Raw genomic sequence first — 19,031 nt, forward strand, 5'->3', positions numbered from 1 at the left:
GCCCTCTTCGTGTTTGAACGCCTTTTGAAGCTGACATTTTCAGCAAGACCAGTCAGTACCCCAGCACCAGCCTCAAGCCCAAGGCCGATTTCTGCACACACACATACACACACCCACATGTTGGTGTACAAAACTGCCCTGAGAGGATGAACATGATGAGGAATGTGATAGCAGACCGGCACCTGACACCTGGTAAGATGGAGCTCATAGGCAGAGATAGTGTAGACTAGAGGATTCGGCTTAGTGTGCTTTAAATGAAACGGTCTGTAAATAGCTAATAATATTTAAAAACTTGTCTATTCTAGACTGATTATAAATGTTATAATAAAGAATCATTAAACCTTCACTGAGGATGTCAGTGCAATCAATGCATTTTGTTGTGTCATCAGGCATTTTGTTAACATTGGACAGACAATGAAGGGAGACACATAAAAACCTCTCTTTCAACATGCTTGCATTGTTTGCTAGAGAAGGCTAGTGGTCATAAAATGTAAACGTAAAGGAATGTGCAACCTGCCTTCCTCAGTGAGTTCTACTAGCCTTCTCATTCACTAAATCTCCATCCATCTCTTCTGCTGAGTCCTTATTTGTGGTAAACGAGACATTGAACTGAACTGAACTTTCACTGTCTTCAACAATCACCAGAAGATCTACTTCTTCAAGAGTACTAATGCACCTAATGTGCTCTTTCTTTCCAACTCTGTCTATATTTTTCTCTCAAAAAAGGAATGCTTGCACTGAAATTCACCTTCAGCCTTGTGGCCCTTTTCGTCAGGTGGAAAGTGGAACTGAGTGCTGCAGCACTAGTTCCTGAAGGCTTCTCTTTGTACCTTTTTGGTACGTTGCTTGGAGGGACGCCCAGAGAAGCACTTTCTATTCCGGACGCTGCATTGTCAGTCGAGCCATACAATCAAACTAAATTGTGTTTGCAGAAATCGTAAACTATTACAACAGTGTTTGGAACAATAATGCAGCCATTAAGCCAAGATGTAAAAGAGGAGGTGTGCGTGTTTATGTTGCAGTTTTTATCTGATCAACTAGGGCTGCAACAAACGACTAATTTGATAATTGATAAATCTATAGATTAATGAAACGATTAATCGATTATTCGGATCGTTAAGGTTTGAACTGTACTACTACTTTTATCGATACTGCTTATCGATCCGGTCCTTTAACGATAGTCTTAACGGTCCTTTTGAAAATAAATAAGGTAAATTAACTAAACAAATTGTGAACAAAATTAACATTGCTTTTTATTTAAATTAATAAATAATATTTCACATCAAAAGAAACAACAATGTTTTAACAAATCATATTAAATAATCTGATGACAGAACTGTAAACAGAATAGCTGAAACGTTAACAAAATAAATAACTCAGTTTCCTCTAATCATTAACCCATGTTTGTATAATTGAGTTAACTCCGTGTGTTGCTGCTAGCATACATAACACCTGACGTGGAAACGTTACTCGTGGACGGGGCTACAGAGCTGCTAGAAAGACAGTCGAACCCGGTGCATTTCTCCGTCTGGATGTGGAGCACTTTTGCTAAATGTTTAGACAAAATGCTCGTGTTACCGCCCTTACTTGCTAAACTCTTATTGCACTTTTGGTAACGAGCATTGTCCACATCGAGACGGGTAAAGTTTAACCACACCTTGGAGCGCTTCTCTCCGCCATCTCCTCCATGTGTGTGTGTTGCATGCATGTTGCAGAGCGTGTGTGTAAACTGCCCCGCCCCCTCGCACACAGACGGGAGAGAGAGAGATCTATGGGCTTAGATATGTCTGATAATTATTTGTGTGAACATAAAAATAATTTGTGTGTAAATATGTGATTTGTAAATGTACACCATCTACAAATGCATTTAAAAGATTTGCAAACTCACAAATACATTTGCAAATGTAAAACGGATCTGCAAATACGCAAAATATTTTTACAAATAAAAAAAAGATCTTTGAATATCTCTTTAACATTTGCAACTTTCAATCAGGCATTTGTGAATCCATTTTGTATTTGTCGACCAAAAATGCGCTTGTGGATCTCACATTTCTGCTCGTGGATCTCACATTTCTGCTTATGGATCTCAAATCTCTGCTTGTGGATCGTCTTTTTACACACTCTAGCCTCATCCCAATACCCCTCCTCGACTCCTCCTTTCCCTCACTCGCGTCCCTTCCTTGCATCTTAGCTCCGTCTCCGTAAGATGCGAGCGAGAGACACGAGGAGGTGACGAGAGGACAGAGGAGTCCTCAGGTATTAATTGGGATGGCCTCGTTCACTCAAACGTCACTCTTAAACGACGTCTGTTGATGATGACATGTGCATAGCTGTATCCCCTCTCATCGGGCTTAACTGAATAGCCCCTTAGAACCGGCCCATTTTTGGTTAAATATTTATTTAAATGAATGAATCTTTCTCTTGTTAGTCAAGGAATTCAATGTATGATGGTTAGTCCTGCTTTTGTGTTCCGTTTTGGTGTCAAATGTAGCCTACATTTAAATAAAAATATAATTATAGTAATGTGAAAGCCTTTTAGAAATGAATTGCACATAATAATTCCCACGGAGCTGTGAGCACTTTAATACATTTATGTGACGCATTTCCACTCATCTTCCAGTTGTCGGTTTCCCTCTGTTGAAATCGACCAGCTGTGAAGGTGGGGGCGGGGCTTTTATAGTAGTGAAAACACTTCGGCGTAGTCTGCTCGCGTGTATCCTCCCTTTCGTCTCCTCCCTTTTGTCTCCTCCCTTTCGTCTCCTCCGGCACCCCTCCTCCCTCACCCCTCCTCGACTCCTCCGTGTGCATTTCAGCTATTGGGACGTCCTTCAAAATGGCGTGTCTTGATCGATTTCCGGGTCAAGTCCCGGAGGAGGGGAAGAGAGGAGTCGAGGAGGGGTATTGGGATGAGGCTACAGAGTTTTGACACAAACTTTCCGCCGGTCTCGGCTAAAATCTACTCGTGTCACAATGTTTTCCGGATTTCATATAATATAAACACCAAATCCCAGCATGCATTGCAGCTAAAACATCCAATCAGCGTAGCTGAGGATCTTGGGTAATCGCTCGAAATGCCTACGTCTGTTTCCGGTTATTTTTATTTTGAAATTCAGTTCCTGACGAACGCCAAAAAAGACCGAGATTATGGAATTAAACCAATAAATAAAAGCAAGGATAATTGTGTGTTATTGGTGAGTAAATAACAGTGTGTTATTTTGAAAAGAATAACAAATTAGAAGGAAAAAAAGATTTTAAAAATACGAGGCTCTGAGCCCCATGTATTTTCCTCACAGACGGCAACACTAAAGGTCTAAAATAAAGACCTAAATGAATATTTGGGATGTTCTTGCCTTTAGATTCTCCCAATAAGTCCAAGTACAGAGGCTGACTTTGCTGTGAAAAACACATTTCCACCAAAAAAACTTTAGCAACCATGTGTACACATTCATGAAGTAATCTTCGTCATAACTAGCAAACTAAACATGTACATGTACTGCACAAATAATCAGAAATAAAAACTCATTACTCTCATAAAATGACATCAAAACGCATTTTAATGGCCAAATGAACCTTAAAATAGGCATTTTCCACCGAGAATAACACGAAGGTCGACCATTGTTGTTGATCACGTGGTCTGGGAGCTGTTGCAGCGTTCATAGCAACCACCTTAGCAACCATGAATGTGTACACATTCATGAAGTAATCTTCGTCATAACTAGCAAACTAAACATCATGTACATGTAGCCTACTGCACAAATAATCAGAAATAAAAACTCATTACTCGCATAAAATGACATCAAAACACATTTTAATGGCCAAATGAACCTTAAAATAGGCATTATGAAGGTCTATGGGACGCCCTGCCCGTAGAAGCCTGACGGTCAAGGGGTCCGCTGTCCGCAATGAAGGTCTATGGGACGCCCTGCCCGTAGAAGCCTGACAGGCAAGGGGTACCCTGTACGTAATATAGCGACGGGGAGGGGCCCTGACCGTCCGTCAATATATGACGGGATGGGAGTGAGAACGTGTTACACACACACACACACACACACACACACACACACACACACACACACACACACACACACACACACACACACACACACACACACACACACACACACACACACACACACACACACACACACACACACACACACACACACACACACACACACACACACACACACACACACACACACACACACACACACACACACACACACACAAGGGGCCGATATTCCGTATTTGACCGATTATCGGCATCGGCCTTTTTTTAACAAATTGCCGATAAAACTTTGGCTCTGATGCGGCCGTTTCTCTGGCTGCAGTCACCACTCTGTGTACACGAGCAATGTCCCGCCCACAGCGCTATCTGATAGGCTATTACTGAAGATTTTCCGGGCGGGAGCCAGCCAGAGAGGCGGGACCTTCTCAGATTACAAGCAGGTGCGAAAGAACGCAGACACAGACTGAAGCAAGCAGCAGCGCTGAGCGGCAGAGCCATACATGTGTTCAAACGAAGTTCAATAAACATCCCTATCCCCTATGCTGAAGTTGCAAAAACACCACGATCTTATGATCCAATTCTATCAGTTTCCCAGTTACACAGGGACGCGGGAAGTCAGTCAGAGTTGGAGGTGCGTGCAGCGTCTCGCAGCGGAGTAACTGTGGTGGTGGGTGGTGGGGGGGAGGGGCTGCGAGTGGAGCCTCGCAGTTTTTCAGGTTGATATGTGAAGCTCGTTAGCTAACCAACATGTATCTAGCAAATGTTTAGCAAAATATTAGAAGTGAGGCTACTAGACTAACGTTAGGTCTACTGTAATAGCCTCACTTTTAATAGTTTGCAAAACATTAGCCAGCACTAGTGTTTTGCAGTTGCTAGCAGTTTATTGGGATTTTATGCTAGATAGACAGATATAATAAATTAAGCATTATTGTTAGTTAAGCATGTCAGCCTGCAGCCCCACTTCTTGTCTCTCTCTCTAACTCATTGCAGATGACTGCACTAAAGAAAATGGCACAGAGAGGAAACCAGTTGTAAGATGTTTAAAAGTTAATTAAACATAATATAGGCTATGCTTAAATGCATTTCAAAGAAGTTGTGTTGAGTTGTGTTATTCTACATTTTGACACCAAGATTATTTTTTTTACTGCAAATGTATATCGGTTCCAAATATCGGTTATCTGTCTCCTTGATTACTAATAATCGGTATCGGTATCGGCCTTGAAAAAGCCATATCGGTCGATCCCTAACACACGCACACGCACACACACACACCTTATGTCCTGCAGTATCAGATGACTTACAAACACAAACAGGGCCACTGGGGGAAGAAGAAAAAGGGAGCCATAATTTCTGTGTGTGTGTGTGTGTGTGTGTGTGTGTGTGTGTGTGTGTGTGTGTGTGTGTGTGTATGTGTGTATGTGTGTGTGTGTGTGTGTGTGTGTGTGTGTGTGTGTGTGTGTGTGTGTGTGTGTGTGTGTGTGTGTGTGTGTGTGTGTGTGTGTGTGTGTGTGTGTGAGAGGATAGAGGGATTAGAGGACAAACACTCTGCATGGCCTCCTTACCAGCTGTAACCGCGTCCTTGACCTACACATAGAGTGTTATATGTGCTACTGAGAGAGAACAGAGGATGAAGCCCACGTCTGCCAGAAAGCAAAACACTACTCCCACACACACACACACTGCTGTATGGTTTTAAATTATTAGGATTACAATAACCCAGTTGTTTCACATTTATTGAGAAGATATACAAGCTTTTAGTGATTTTAGTGGCCCTGTACTTTAATTAGAAGTGTAAGCTGCTTTAGTTTGTGATGAGGTACACAAACACCTTTGATATTCATCTACAAAACCCTGATTTCTATATTTGATGATGCATTACTATAAACAAAAGTCCACCGTGAATATAGATTTCATGTAAAACCCATTGTGATGAAAACTGTCTAATGGAATCAAGCAGGAAATTAAAATGTTGTCGTAAATACTAGCACTCAATCTCATAAAATATCTTAAAGGTCACATGGCATGGTCATTTCTACTGATCATATTTCCATTGTTGAGGTCTACTAGAATAGATTTAAATTGTGCAATTTTCCAAAATCACATTGGTTTCTCATACAGCATCTCTGTATGAGTATTCACCAGGTATTCACTCTCTGTCCTAAACGGCTTGTTGGAGCTTCTGCCCCCCACTCCCTGTGAGTCCAGGGTGCTCTGATTGGTCGGGACGTTGCGAGGCTCGTTGCGAGGCTCGTTGCGAGGCTCGTTGCGAGGCTCGTTGCGAGGCTCGTTGCTGCTCGCCACTGCTGCGAGGAGCGGACAGGTTTCCGGGTCAGCGAAACACAGCGAAACTCATTCTGTTTCTGAGCACACACAAACACTCACAGCCGAAGTAAAAACAATAAGTGTGGCTTGATATTGAGTAAGAAAAAGGTTTATAACGCTGTGAGAATGGGTCTGCGGAGAGCATTTCTCCGCGATCCCAACTCGTCTATTACCGGCGTTCAGGGAGCTCTATGCAAGTCAATGGGGACTCCATGTTACTTAGCCAAGGGATCCTGGTGTGTGAGGTGTGCCGCGGATTGGTCCATTTGGGCCAATCCGGTCATTTGTTGTTAATTTGGGTATTCACACATCACAGAACCCAGGAAGAAAACAATGGAAAATGAGAAATCTCTAACGAGGCGTTCTGGGGCAGCATAGACTAGTTTTACTCGCTACAGGGTGTACTTTGAGGGTTTTTGACTCTGCAGACCGTTTACATGCATACAAACCTTCATAACACACAAGGGGACGGGTAATAACCAGAAAAGTATGACATGGGCCCTTTAAACCTTTAACAGCAGCACTCCGCTATAAGCCAACAATGAATTTCTTATAGATTCAAAAATCACCCTTTTCCCATACTTGGTCCTATTGCTTGGTCAGTGTGTTTGTGCGTGTGCACGTATGTGGCAGCTCAAACGACGCACACCACAGATCGTTGGCCTATCACATGCCGGCAAGGAGAGCTTCTAAGTAAACATGCACACTCACATACAGAGAGCAGACAACCATCAACGGTGCAGACATCTCTTTTCCTTTCTCTCTCAACACGTTCTCAAAAGTTTTCACACCTTGTATGTTGGTTTAACACCGGCAATTTGCACTGCTTGGATTCCTCATTTTAACAACTTGGTTTAATTCGTCTCTACTTCTGTTCTATTTATCACTTTCTTTTTATCCAGGCTCTCTTCTCCCCTCTTTCTCTTATATCCCTTCCTCCTTCTAATGTCCTTGTGCCTTAAAGGTCCCCTATTATACTCTTTCATCAATACATTATAATTCTCAGTTATATACAATATATATATGTCTCTGCATGTTTGGCTCGAAATACCAAACAGATCACCCATTGTAGCGTCCCATAATCTCCTCTGTTTCAGCCCTGTTTCAAAAGTGGTGATTCTGTGTCTGTTGCTTTAGATGAAAATAAGGAGCCACTCCCCACGCCCTTCTGAGAGATATTTGGTTAAAAATAGGTATGCTGCGATCGCCAATCTTGGGGCCGATAGCCGGAATCAGTATCGGCCGATACCGATCGCCGATCCGATTGAGTGGGTGGGGGCTATGGGGATCTTCCATTTAAAGTGATGTTCAAAACTCAGTTAATGGGGCTCATTCACTGGCGCTTCCACAAACAACAACCAACATAACTAGAGAATGCAATTCCTGAAGAAATTGCTAGTGGGAATGCTTTATGCTGAAAAGCTGACGCTAAACTGCTATGCTGAAATGTAATGTGTAAGAACAAAGTGAAGAATTTAGATTGAAATGATACATGAACACTGGGGGCTTGAATGTGTGATAAGAAGAAAATAAAGTAAAAAGGCTTGGAAAAGCAGCAGAATATTTGAACTGCAAACTTTTGAACTAACTCGATGGCGAATGATCTGTCGCCATGCCAACGGCATTTGATGACATCCCATAATACGCTTAGATGCATTGATGGCTGCATCGTTACCAAACCTGTGAAGTTTTGGGCCATTTGGAGCATTTTCACTGAAGTTATGAGAAAACCATGTTTCATGGTGAGCATTGTGTTGCCATGGCAACAACATTTGAAGAAATCTCAAAACTGTCCCGTAGATGTCTTTACGGCTGGACTGTTAGCACACGTGAAGTTTGAGCACTTTTTGAACATTTTCATAGGGGTTATAGTGACATCGTCTTTTATGGCGAGGGATACATTTCCATGGAAACGGCATATGATGACACCCCATAATTGACGTAGAGCTGTTGAGGGCTGGACCGTTAACCATTATCTGAAGTCTGGTGCTGTTTTGACCCTTTTCATAGGTGTTACGACAACATCGTGTTTTATGGCGAGGGATACGCATCCCTCGCCATCCCTCGATGGAAACAGCATATGGTGAGATGTCAGATTTGACGTAGAGCTGTTGAGGCATGGACCGGTGATATACAAGCGAAGTTTGGGGGACGATCGTACCGTGTCCATTGGAGTTACAGCGACATCATGTTTTATGGCGAGGGATGCGTTTCCATGGAAACGGCATATGATGACACCCCATAATTGACGTAGAGCTGTTGAGGGCAGGACCATTAACCAGTATCTGAAATCTGCTGCTCTGAGCATGTCAGTTGGAGTTATGACATCATCGTGTTCCATGACACAGGTGTTTATATTTGAGCTAACGACGTGTCCAGAGATCAAAGGTTTCCATGGTGATGTGCAGTAATCAGTGAGAGGAGAGCACTTGCATTGTTCTGAATGAGAGATAAACCTATTACATGTGAACATTTAGTTGAAGAACCGTAACAGATATCGGTGACATTTCAAAGCGTGAAGCATGTCAAGGAACTTGAGCATCTGAAGTGTACTTTTTGTGTACTTTCGGGTTAATAACGTGGCCTTTTTGGCAGATTAACTAAAGGTGTGCGGCTGCTGTGGTGGGGAAAGATGAGGCTGAACTTACAATGGGGTTTAAATGGAGACATGTTGAAAGTTTTTGTCACTTCATGCCCTCAAGAGGCATTTTGTTTAATTATTTTGCTTAATTTATTTTTAAATGTTCAAGCTACGAGATGTTTTCCTACGTTTCTCATGAAAAATTATGTCTCAGGAATGTAGGGTTCAGGAATTATGGCAGGTTTAAAAGAAAACATGAAATGCATAAAATGTGAAGTGTGTGTTTTGCTCCGCTCACCAGTCCGTCACAGCGGGTGGAGCTGCAGGATGTCTGCTTCACACATGTTGCATACCGCTATTTTATTGTAATTTTCGGACACCTTAAAATACTGTCAGACTGGTGAAGCCATTTTGGCGAGCTTGTTTTGCCGTGCACAGAGAAAAGTGTCATGTATTTTACGCCATGTGATCGGCTCTCACAATCGGCCTTTATAGAGAGTACCGATCGATCGGCAGAGAGTGAATATCAGCTGATATCGATCGGCGGCCGATCGATCGGAGCATCCCATAGTTAAAAAGAACACAATGGTGCTCTAGGAGGAGATTCAGGTGATAAGGTTGGTTATTGGCTAATGGTTAAACAACCCAAAAAAACATTATGACATCACTAAGTGGCCAAAATCTGATCAGCTCATTTTCAGACAGGTTTTTATATAAATGGATCAGGACAAAAAGAGAGAATCAAAGTGGATTTTGCATAAAAGGTGACCTTTAAAAACTCAATTTCAGGCAAAATGTTGTGGAGATGTGGATCTTTGTACGACAGAAAGTAGGGAGTTCCTAAAAGTAAATTCCTTATACGGTTTCAGGTTGTCCATTTTGATATTTCATAGGGAAGCAGGATGATTTGATATGAGGAAAGGATAGAACCAGTGGGCTGAGGGAAGCAGGTGGCTCGCCCTGAGACAGGACCGATTTTGCTGTCACCCGGTGTGACCCCTCCTCCCTCCCCCATCCACACCCACCCATTTCTGCTTGGCTCTGGCCCTGAAGCCACAGGGATCAGATTGGAGGTTATGTTCCCCACTGAGCCGGCAGTCACTTCTCTCTTATCAACAGAGCCCTAAAGACATTAGGTTAAGAATATTCCTTTGTTTGCTTGGGGTTTGCCATTATTTGAACTTTGTTCATCAGCTGGGTTGTGTTACAGTGGTATGATTGTGGTCAATTCTAGCTTAGATAAAACAATCTTAAACTGTTTTTATAGCTGGGGGTTGGCAAGGCTAACATATTTCTGTTATCATCTATTTTTGACATTTCACTGTATCTTTGTGACAGTTTAGCTTTGGAATAATGTGAAAACTTCACTTTACTGCAACTCCGCAACTGTGAGGATATGTGAGACCGGCAGAGAAGCTCTCAGACATAAAAGCTATATAATGGCTTCTCGTAGTCATTTACACTGTTAGGCGCCAGTGAAAGTACAATGCACATCAACAGGCCGGATGTGGACATGTCTTCTTCTACTTGGACTACGCACAATTTTCTTTCTTACCAAAATGTATAATCAAAAGAAGCTTCCCATTTCTGGACATAAACTAAATAGTTTATCCAGTGTATAATTGGTTATGCAAAAACCTCAATTTAATATATAACAATGAAATATTACCTTTGTCAACATATAAGGTAAGAAATAATGATGTTATGGAACTGTGCGTTTGAAAAGCGATATTCACCTGTAACTGAAAAAAAAGCTGCTAGATCTGTTTAAATTATCCAGAGATAATTGACCTTACCAACAATAGTGACATGACATTTTTTGTATTGGTTTTTCAGTTGAATTATACTTAAAGTTCAGGGTAATCAACTGTTAAAAACATACTGTTCACATTTTTTTTTCTCCAATAAATTGATGTTTTCAAAATAAATCGTGATATAAATTATTGACCCAAATAATCGAGATTATGATTTTTGCCATAATCGAGCAGCCCTATGCTGTATGCTTTCTTTGTATTCTTGTGTGAAGCTGAACTTGACATTGTTTTCTTATTTGACCTCTCTCATTACTGAAGTGTTTTCCCTCATATTATTTTTCTATCTCAGCTATTATTGTTGGTTACTATGTTCAAGTGTGTCAGGTTTTGAAGTTGGTTTCTTGATTTAAGTATCAAAAGCAGTGAACTCCAGTCATCTGTGTTTTCTGCAGCCTGAATGTCAAGAATCCAGAACCATTGTTAACAAGGAAACCAGCAGGATCCTAAACAGTGTCAAACAACAATCCACCTGCTCCAGCTCACACTCATACACACAAAACAATCACTTAACAGTTACATGTATCGACTTTCAGGCTGTGGCCACATGAGGACGAAAACGGCTAAACGCATAGGATTAACGCAAACGCAAAAAAGCTTCCGTCCACACACAATAGTTATCCGGATAGTGTCTGTCCACACGAGACCGCTCCGTTTAGCTCCAACCGCTGGAGAAGCTGCAGTACATATGCAGGAGCCTGTACGTGGCGCTGTAACTTCTTCCACAAAAGCAGCGACGAAGCATGGTTGTCATGGTTGCCCTTCTGTTTATTCTCCGCGGTGGGGGCCGAGGGAACCGGGCAGAGTTTTTCGCCAGTCAACGTGTATTAAAGTTTAAATCTTCCGGACAAAATTATAAAAGTGCCGGTCAAAGGTCTTCTTTGTTATTTATTGAGCTTTAAAACAAATGAATAACGACTCTATATAATATAATAATAAAATACACGGAGCCTCTCTTTTTCCTCCCTCTCTTCAGACAGCGTCAGTGTCTGTCTCATGCAGCAGCTGATCCAGTAATGAGTGACCCGGCAGACAGTAAAAATAAACATATTTATAACTAGTTTAGGGAGTTTGAGAGGTAATTAAAATAGCTAAGGGTGATGATCTGACTTGAAGTGTGTGTTTTGCTGCAGCGGGAGGAGCTGCAGGTGAGCAGAGCTGCGTGTCTCCGTCCTGTCAGATTAGACTTCACTCGCGTTTAGGTCCATATCGAGAGAAAGATAAATAATCTGAATTCAGTGTGCAGTTTACTTTGACGCGGGGGTGAGCAGCAGAGGTGGGGAGAGGCGGGGCTATTGCCTCATCATTATCAGAAAATTATCGTATAGGGCGTACACATGGAGCCGTTGGACCCCCCAGAGCATTGTGTATGCCGTTCTATCCACCTTGGGACCCGTTATCGTTTCCTCAGTCATTTAGTGCCGTATTCGGTCGTCCTCGTGTGGCCGAACGGTCTACAGTATATGACACTAAACAGTAACGCAAACGACCGTTTTCGTCCTCGTGTGGCCGCAGCCTCAGTTGAGTCATATCATGACCATATGTCATGTGTGCACTTTATATGTCGTAGCTGCTATATATTGTACTGCCATGTGGTAAATACTTGTGTATGCTGCTCTTGCTCTTTCGCACTTTTTGCATATCATGTATTTTGTATTTTTTGCTATGATTGTAAAATGTAATTTTCTTAAATATTTTATGTGAGGGATGGAAATTAGCTCAAAACTAAATCTGGCATGACACATGTTAATGTTTTAAGTGTTCATTATTGTGCATTGTCATTTACAAATAAACGATTAAATTAAATTAAATATGAAAGTATTGCATTAATCAATTTAAAATAAATGTATTGGTAAATAATAATATGTTGCAAATGTATTATCTTTTCAATTTACACACGGCATCTATTGCACGTCTGTCCATCCTGGGAGAGGGATCCCTCCTCTGTTGCTCTCCCTGAGGTTTCTCCCATTTTTCCCTTTAAACTGGGTTTTCTTTGGAAGTTTTTCCTTGTACGATGTGAGGGTCTAAGGACAGAGGGTGTCGTATTGTCATACTGATATTCTGTACACACTGTGAAGACCACTGAGACAAATGAAACATTTGTGATATTGGGCTATATAAATAAACATTGATTGATTGATTGATAATAATAACCAAGTTATTGGAAAGTTTAATTAATAACAATGTATATTCACGCCTGATATTGATTTAACCATATCACATATAGGTTCAACTAAATTATGGCATACAGAAAGTAGATGATTATACTCTATCAACCTGTTGCTTTGTCCTGAATGTACGGTGTGTATTCAGGCTCTATTTTAACCGCTTGCGTGCACAAACATCTGTAAAACTTTGCCAAAGTAAATGGCTAAATCACAACATCCTGTGTGCATGCTGGTTTGTAAGTGATTAAGGCTGCCCACTGGCAGGAGGGGCAGATTTCATGAACATCTGCTACTGACACACGCACACTCACACATCGCAGCATATAAAGCGAGAGGAGGGAGTGGGTGGAAAGGCAACAGCTCAGGCACATGCTGCTTTGTGACATTTACATGTATTTGTGTTTACCTGTACTGTACATATGCAATCCCAACTGCACACACATATAAACACACACATACACTCAGCGTGATGTTCAAAAACAAAGCAACATATGCCCATGCACATCTTGCCAAAGGTTTGTGTGTCTTTGAGGAAAGTAAATAATTAAAAAACTTAGCAGAAGTCCTTGGAAGCTAACCTCAAAAAATCTTTTGAGTCTTTTAGAAATTCCAAGATTCTGGGTGCACAATTGGGGTATGGCCCAAATTCTTGCTCAATACTTGGGTTTGACTCTTACTCGAGCATCTTTCAACATAGCTGCTTGCATGAGAGAAATCGATTAGTGATAATATCTAAGAATTGGGTTATGATTCAATGATATTATGGATGGTGTGATGCCCCTGTGGGTTAATCTGGAGAGGGTGTGGCTGTACTGTATCCTGCCTTGATTGCAGTAACTCAGGGCACCTGGGTCTGGTGCCCTGCAGCTATATAAAGCCTCTGCTCCTCTCTGTCTCTCTCTGCTTTTCCCTACAGGCCCCCGGTTTTGTTGAGTATATGCTGTTGTTACTTTAGTTGCTTTACGTTGTGCACCTCAACACCCTCACACATACATGTCCATGCAACCCTCGCCCTGCATTTACACTCAGGGCCGTATCCCCCGAGTTTTGGGGATTTTCATGATCTACTTAGGTGCTTTTTAAGTCCTGTGGGGGGTCACAAAATGGATAATATATTGATTTCAAACCATGTCAGTGGGCTGCAGCATACATTATTTTTGAAAGTGTGATGCATAAGAATCAGTTGATTGTTACTATTAATGATCTGGACATGCAGAAGAGGCTAAAATGATCACAAAACATTGTCAACATTCATTTTCCATGTGTCTCTCCTTTCCATAACCTGCAGCCTCTCTTCCATCTTCTTTAGTCTCTCCGTCTTCTTCCTGTTCATTACTCTCTCTGTCCTCTACTCTTTCTCTTTGTTCAATCTCTCCCTCAGTTGTTCACGGTTTGCTCCTCCTCACTTGTCGCTCCTGCCAGTGAATTAAAAGCAATTCAGCCATTTAGTTCATTTCACTTGTTTGTTTGCACTTTTTGTTTTAATTAAATCTGTTTTGTTTGATTCTCAAAAGAGAACAAAGATGTAAGCAAATTGTGTTTTATACAATTGTATGTTATTATGACATCATAACTGCAATAGATGTATGTTGTTTAAAAATTATGCCTATTGTAAATGAAGACTATTGTTATTATTATTATGTTACTATTGTTTGTTATACACAGCTCGGAAAATATTACCGAGGTCCGGACCTCGGTGACCTCAATGGTGGATACGGCCATGTTTACACTACTGATATCACTGACGTCCACACCTCATGCTTTACTTATTGTTGCACTTCATTAAATGTGGCTAATTTGAATTGTTTGGTTAAATAAAGATCTTTTATTAACCGTTGATATGGTGTGTCTCCTCTTTGTTGTGGCCTTTTGAGCCAGGTCATAACAGATGGCAAAATACTCAGGTTCACTATGGTGTCCTATTTCTTAAATGTAAAACGATTCAGGTAGCAGCCTCATCAGTCAGTTAAAATGCACCACAACGTGTCAAATTAACACATACATTTCTGATTGATGTTGGGACACACTAAATTGCCTAAAGTGATTTGTAAAGTTAAAATGTAGTAAGGTTACCCGATACCTAGTCTGTTTGATTAAGTTGCTAGTAGCATTACAATCTCATTCCAAACTGTAAGAGGTTGACTTGAATTATGGATAATGTGGGCCAAAAGATCTGAAAGAGAAGTAGGATGCATGATATGTAAAAGACGATATATTGTGTTGCCCTACATGGTCAAAGAATGAAGACAATGAAAGAGCAAAACAACATGGGTTAATCTGTTATATACAATAACTCTAGTACGACAATAACTACTGCCTAAGCAGAATTCCATCTTGGAGACAATTAGGTATACAGTATTTTATAAATCTATTTCATTTACTTTATCTTTCATCCCTCCTTCCTTTCCTCTCCTCTCACCCAACTCTTCTATCTTCCTGTCTCTCCTTTCTTATTGCACACTTCCCTTCGTTGTTCCCATCCCCCCACTTCTCTCTGAGATGAGGACTGTCAGCGAGGCCATATATTTGACACAGTGCACCAAGGACTCCACACTCGCACCACATATATCCAATCTACAAAACAGTGTTCACTTATAGGGCAGCGGATCTGAGGGGAGTGGGAGATGGGAGTCGGCTGGGCGTTGTTGAGTCCATCACACATGTTATATAAGACAGTGACAAGGATTTTAAACATACATCTTTAACCATATGGAAAATACTGTACTGTCACTATATACTATGAGTATCACTGGATCCCTGTACACCCCCAAGCAACTACCCAGATCCCTAGTTGGCATTTGAAATAGCGTTTTTGGTTTTAGTTCAACCAACTGTTGAAAAACTATGAGTTTTTAATTTAGCAATTTTATTAACCGGAGAAAAAAGCAGCCAGCTCTTACATTTGTTAAGCTGGAAAAAGAAAATGTTTCGCATGTGTAATACAAATATGACTTATATGTGTTTTTGTTATATATTTCTTATATCAATATATATATATATCAATCGCATTATCAACTAATACATTCAAGCACATCTGATTTATGGACATAAGCTCAGGCTGAAATCATGTGATGGTAAGAACCCTTTTAAACAGAAATTAGTGAACATTTAGAGCGTTTTGAACACACCATTGAAATTAACTATCCACAGCAATGGATTTCATTCTGTTATTGGATGGTTACAATATTTGGCTCATGCTGACATGGTAATTCATATTTTCTGCCATGCTCCTGGATCACTGTGTTACCTCCACAAATAATCTTTGTAGCCTGAGCTTCAACTGTTTCACTAGCAGTCAGTTACTCATAACGTGCTTTTACAGTATGTCAAAGACCCTGAACTACTCCTTTAAATTCATGTGGCACATTCAGCAGGGCATGCTTCATGCAGCTCTGCTCTGTTCAGGCTCACTAAACATATCACACTTGTTCTGACACATGAATAATGTGGAAAATACAAAGAGAGAGGGAAAAGAGACAGAAAGAAATTCCACTTCTGTTCCTTCAACTGATCCAAGTGACTTTTCCACTCACTCCCCTGTGTCTCTCAATCGTGCGTGCGCGCACGCACCCGCACCCGCACGCGCACGCACACGCACACACACACACACACACACACACACACACACACACACACACACGATGAATGTCACTTCAGAGTAGGAGACTGTTATAAACAGTGAGGACACTTTGTGGTCTTTTGACGAGAAACATGCATGCAAAGTTATTGCGTTAAATCCAAACATAAAACAGACTGATGTGCTCTGAACGTAACTATTTGACTTAGTTGTTACTCTTGTTTACATTAAGAACACAGGTGTTAAGGCTGAGGACGTTGACTGTACAAAAGTATATTGTCCGCAGGAAATAAGCTGGAAATTGTGATTGTTATCATGTTGTTCATGAAAATGTATGCTGCAAGAAGATATGGACGAAGGAAAAAGCAAAGTCACAACAGATGCTGCCGGATAAAGGCAAAACATATGTGCATATCAATGCATTGCTCTGAGAAGTGAAAATATCAAATCATTTGGTGGTAGAAGAAAATGTTAAACTATAATGCAAAACTGGTATGCATGGGAAATAACCTATCAACAGAAAGTAATCTTGTTTTCTAATTTGACCTATATCCTTTATCCTTTAATTTACACACTTGTAATGTTAGAACAAATGCATGAATAAGGTATGGATTAATCTGAGTGGGAAATATGGAAGCTTGTGCACAGTATCTCTTCTTGTTACAAGAACAGCAACAGAACGTACTAGCTCCATTCAGCTTTTGAGAGAACGCACAGACATGGTGCGTTGTTTTTCAGTCAATGCAGCTCATCAGAAAACATTGACACAAGCATGTTTGTTTAAGTCACAAATGTTGTAAAGACAACAGCAAAACCAAATTTAGCAGCCACATTTTGCAATATTGTGAACTGCTATAACTGTGGCCAAACAACAATTGAGCCTTATATTAGATTAGTATGAAAATTACAAGATAGCTTATTAACTCAACAAGAGAGAAAAAACATTACATTAATGAAAAACAGGCTGTTTTCAAAACTATATCGTAAATGTGGGACCTATTTAAATACACGTTTGTAATAGAGATGTGGCTTTTATACTGTATTCATGAAAAACCATATTAACAAATCTTGGGGTAAATAAAGGTCGAAATGGACAGCGTAGGGCATCAGACAGTTGTTATTATGACCAAACAATAACGTAACGCACATTTTAAAAGTGCGACGCTCAGTGCAAACTAAATTAATTCGCACAAGCGACGCAAAAAAAACAGAAGACTAAGTGAGCCAGGCTACTTTTACTTCAGTTTCCCAAACTACCGTGTAGCCTACCTGGTTAGTGGTGTCAGGCGGAAGATTCTTAATGAGGATTTTCCTCCTGTTGCTCAGCTCCTGGCGAGTTTTGGCCAGCCTCTTCTCGATCTCCTCCGGCTCCAGCTCGGGCAGGTCGCGGAGGCACATCTCAGAGTCCGACGGCGGCGCTGCGGCCGCCGCCTCCTCGTCCTCCGGCTGCCGGGTCTCTGGGCTGTCCATCCCCGGGGAAAGTGTGCCGTCCCCGGCAAGAGAAGAGTGAACGCTCGGCGGCTGGATGGATGACGCTGCCGCCATCTTGGGTAGCTGAGTGAAAAGTGAGTGTGAGGGAAGTGAGTGAGTGAGAGAGACAGAGAGAGGGGGAGAGAGAGCAGGTGGGAGGTGTGTCCATAAAAGAGAGAGCCCCCATTGCAAAGAAAAGCTTAATTAATTGAGTAAAGTCAACTTCCCTCAGTAGCCTATGCCTTATTCTTGGAGTCAAACATTCATTTAATTATGCATTTCTATATTTCCCGGCGTCATCAACTTGCGAAATGTTCCTTTGGTTTGTTTGGTTGCTAGTTATTCTGTTTTATTGGATGATGTGCAGTTTTTGTAAGAAAACTGTTTACCTGCATTGTATTCCTTTACAATCATTTTGCATTCGTTTAAAGGTAAAATGTGCAGGATGCAGTCAGTTCATGATACAACATGTTTAAAGGGGCACTTTGCGGCTCACGTGCTGTCTAGCATGTCATGCAGCACCTCGCGGACTCCCGGCGACCCCAACCGTCTGCTGGATGTATGGAAGCCAATTAAGATCCGTTACAATCACCAGAAGTCCACACAGTTTGTTCAGTTCGTGTTAGTGTTGACACCAGAAGCTGCTTGATTCTGACATGGCATCAATGAATTACTCCACTTCAATCATGTAATCAACAGGTTTTACAGGAGAGCATATCAACATCCACATGTTGAATCTTACAAGTATTTTATGGTGTTTGAACTGTGAACAATACATTAAAGAGAGACATTTGCTGTTAAATACGAGCACAAGCCTAAGCACTAGGTCTTATTTTTTGTTGTGAAGCCCAATTAACACATTGATTATTTTGCTCGAAAATTGAAAGAGAGAGAGACATTCACTGTAGAATATCTCTACACCACTATAGCGTTCCTGTTCCCCATGAGAATAATGTGACCATGAATGGCTGTGTTCCTTCCCTCCTTTCTACCCAAGTCATCCAGTGAATGCCAAACTAGCAGCCAACCGAGCCCGCCTGCCTGCCCACCGTGGGTGGAAAGCTGCTCCTGGCAAACACAAAGGGAACAG

The 19,031-nt window shown here is 41.3% G+C and overlaps 1 protein-coding gene across 1 annotated transcript in view; it reads right to left on the reverse strand.

The window, feature by feature from the left end:
• Positions 1-18,035, reverse strand: part of raver2 (ribonucleoprotein, PTB-binding 2) — a 97,476-nt gene extending 79,441 nt beyond the window's left edge. The window contains exon 1 of the mRNA XM_034082052.2: positions 17,741-18,035. Coding sequence (XP_033937943.1) covers positions 17,741-18,016 — 276 coding nt within the window. The 5' untranslated portion in view covers positions 18,017-18,035. The remainder of the gene's footprint in view (positions 1-17,740) is intronic.
• Positions 18,036-19,031: the final 996 nt, after the last annotated feature.

Source organism: Pseudochaenichthys georgianus, chromosome 4, assembly GCF_902827115.2.
Source record: "Pseudochaenichthys georgianus chromosome 4, fPseGeo1.2, whole genome shotgun sequence".
In the NCBI taxonomy this organism is placed as follows: domain Eukaryota; kingdom Metazoa; phylum Chordata; class Actinopteri; order Perciformes; family Channichthyidae; genus Pseudochaenichthys; species Pseudochaenichthys georgianus.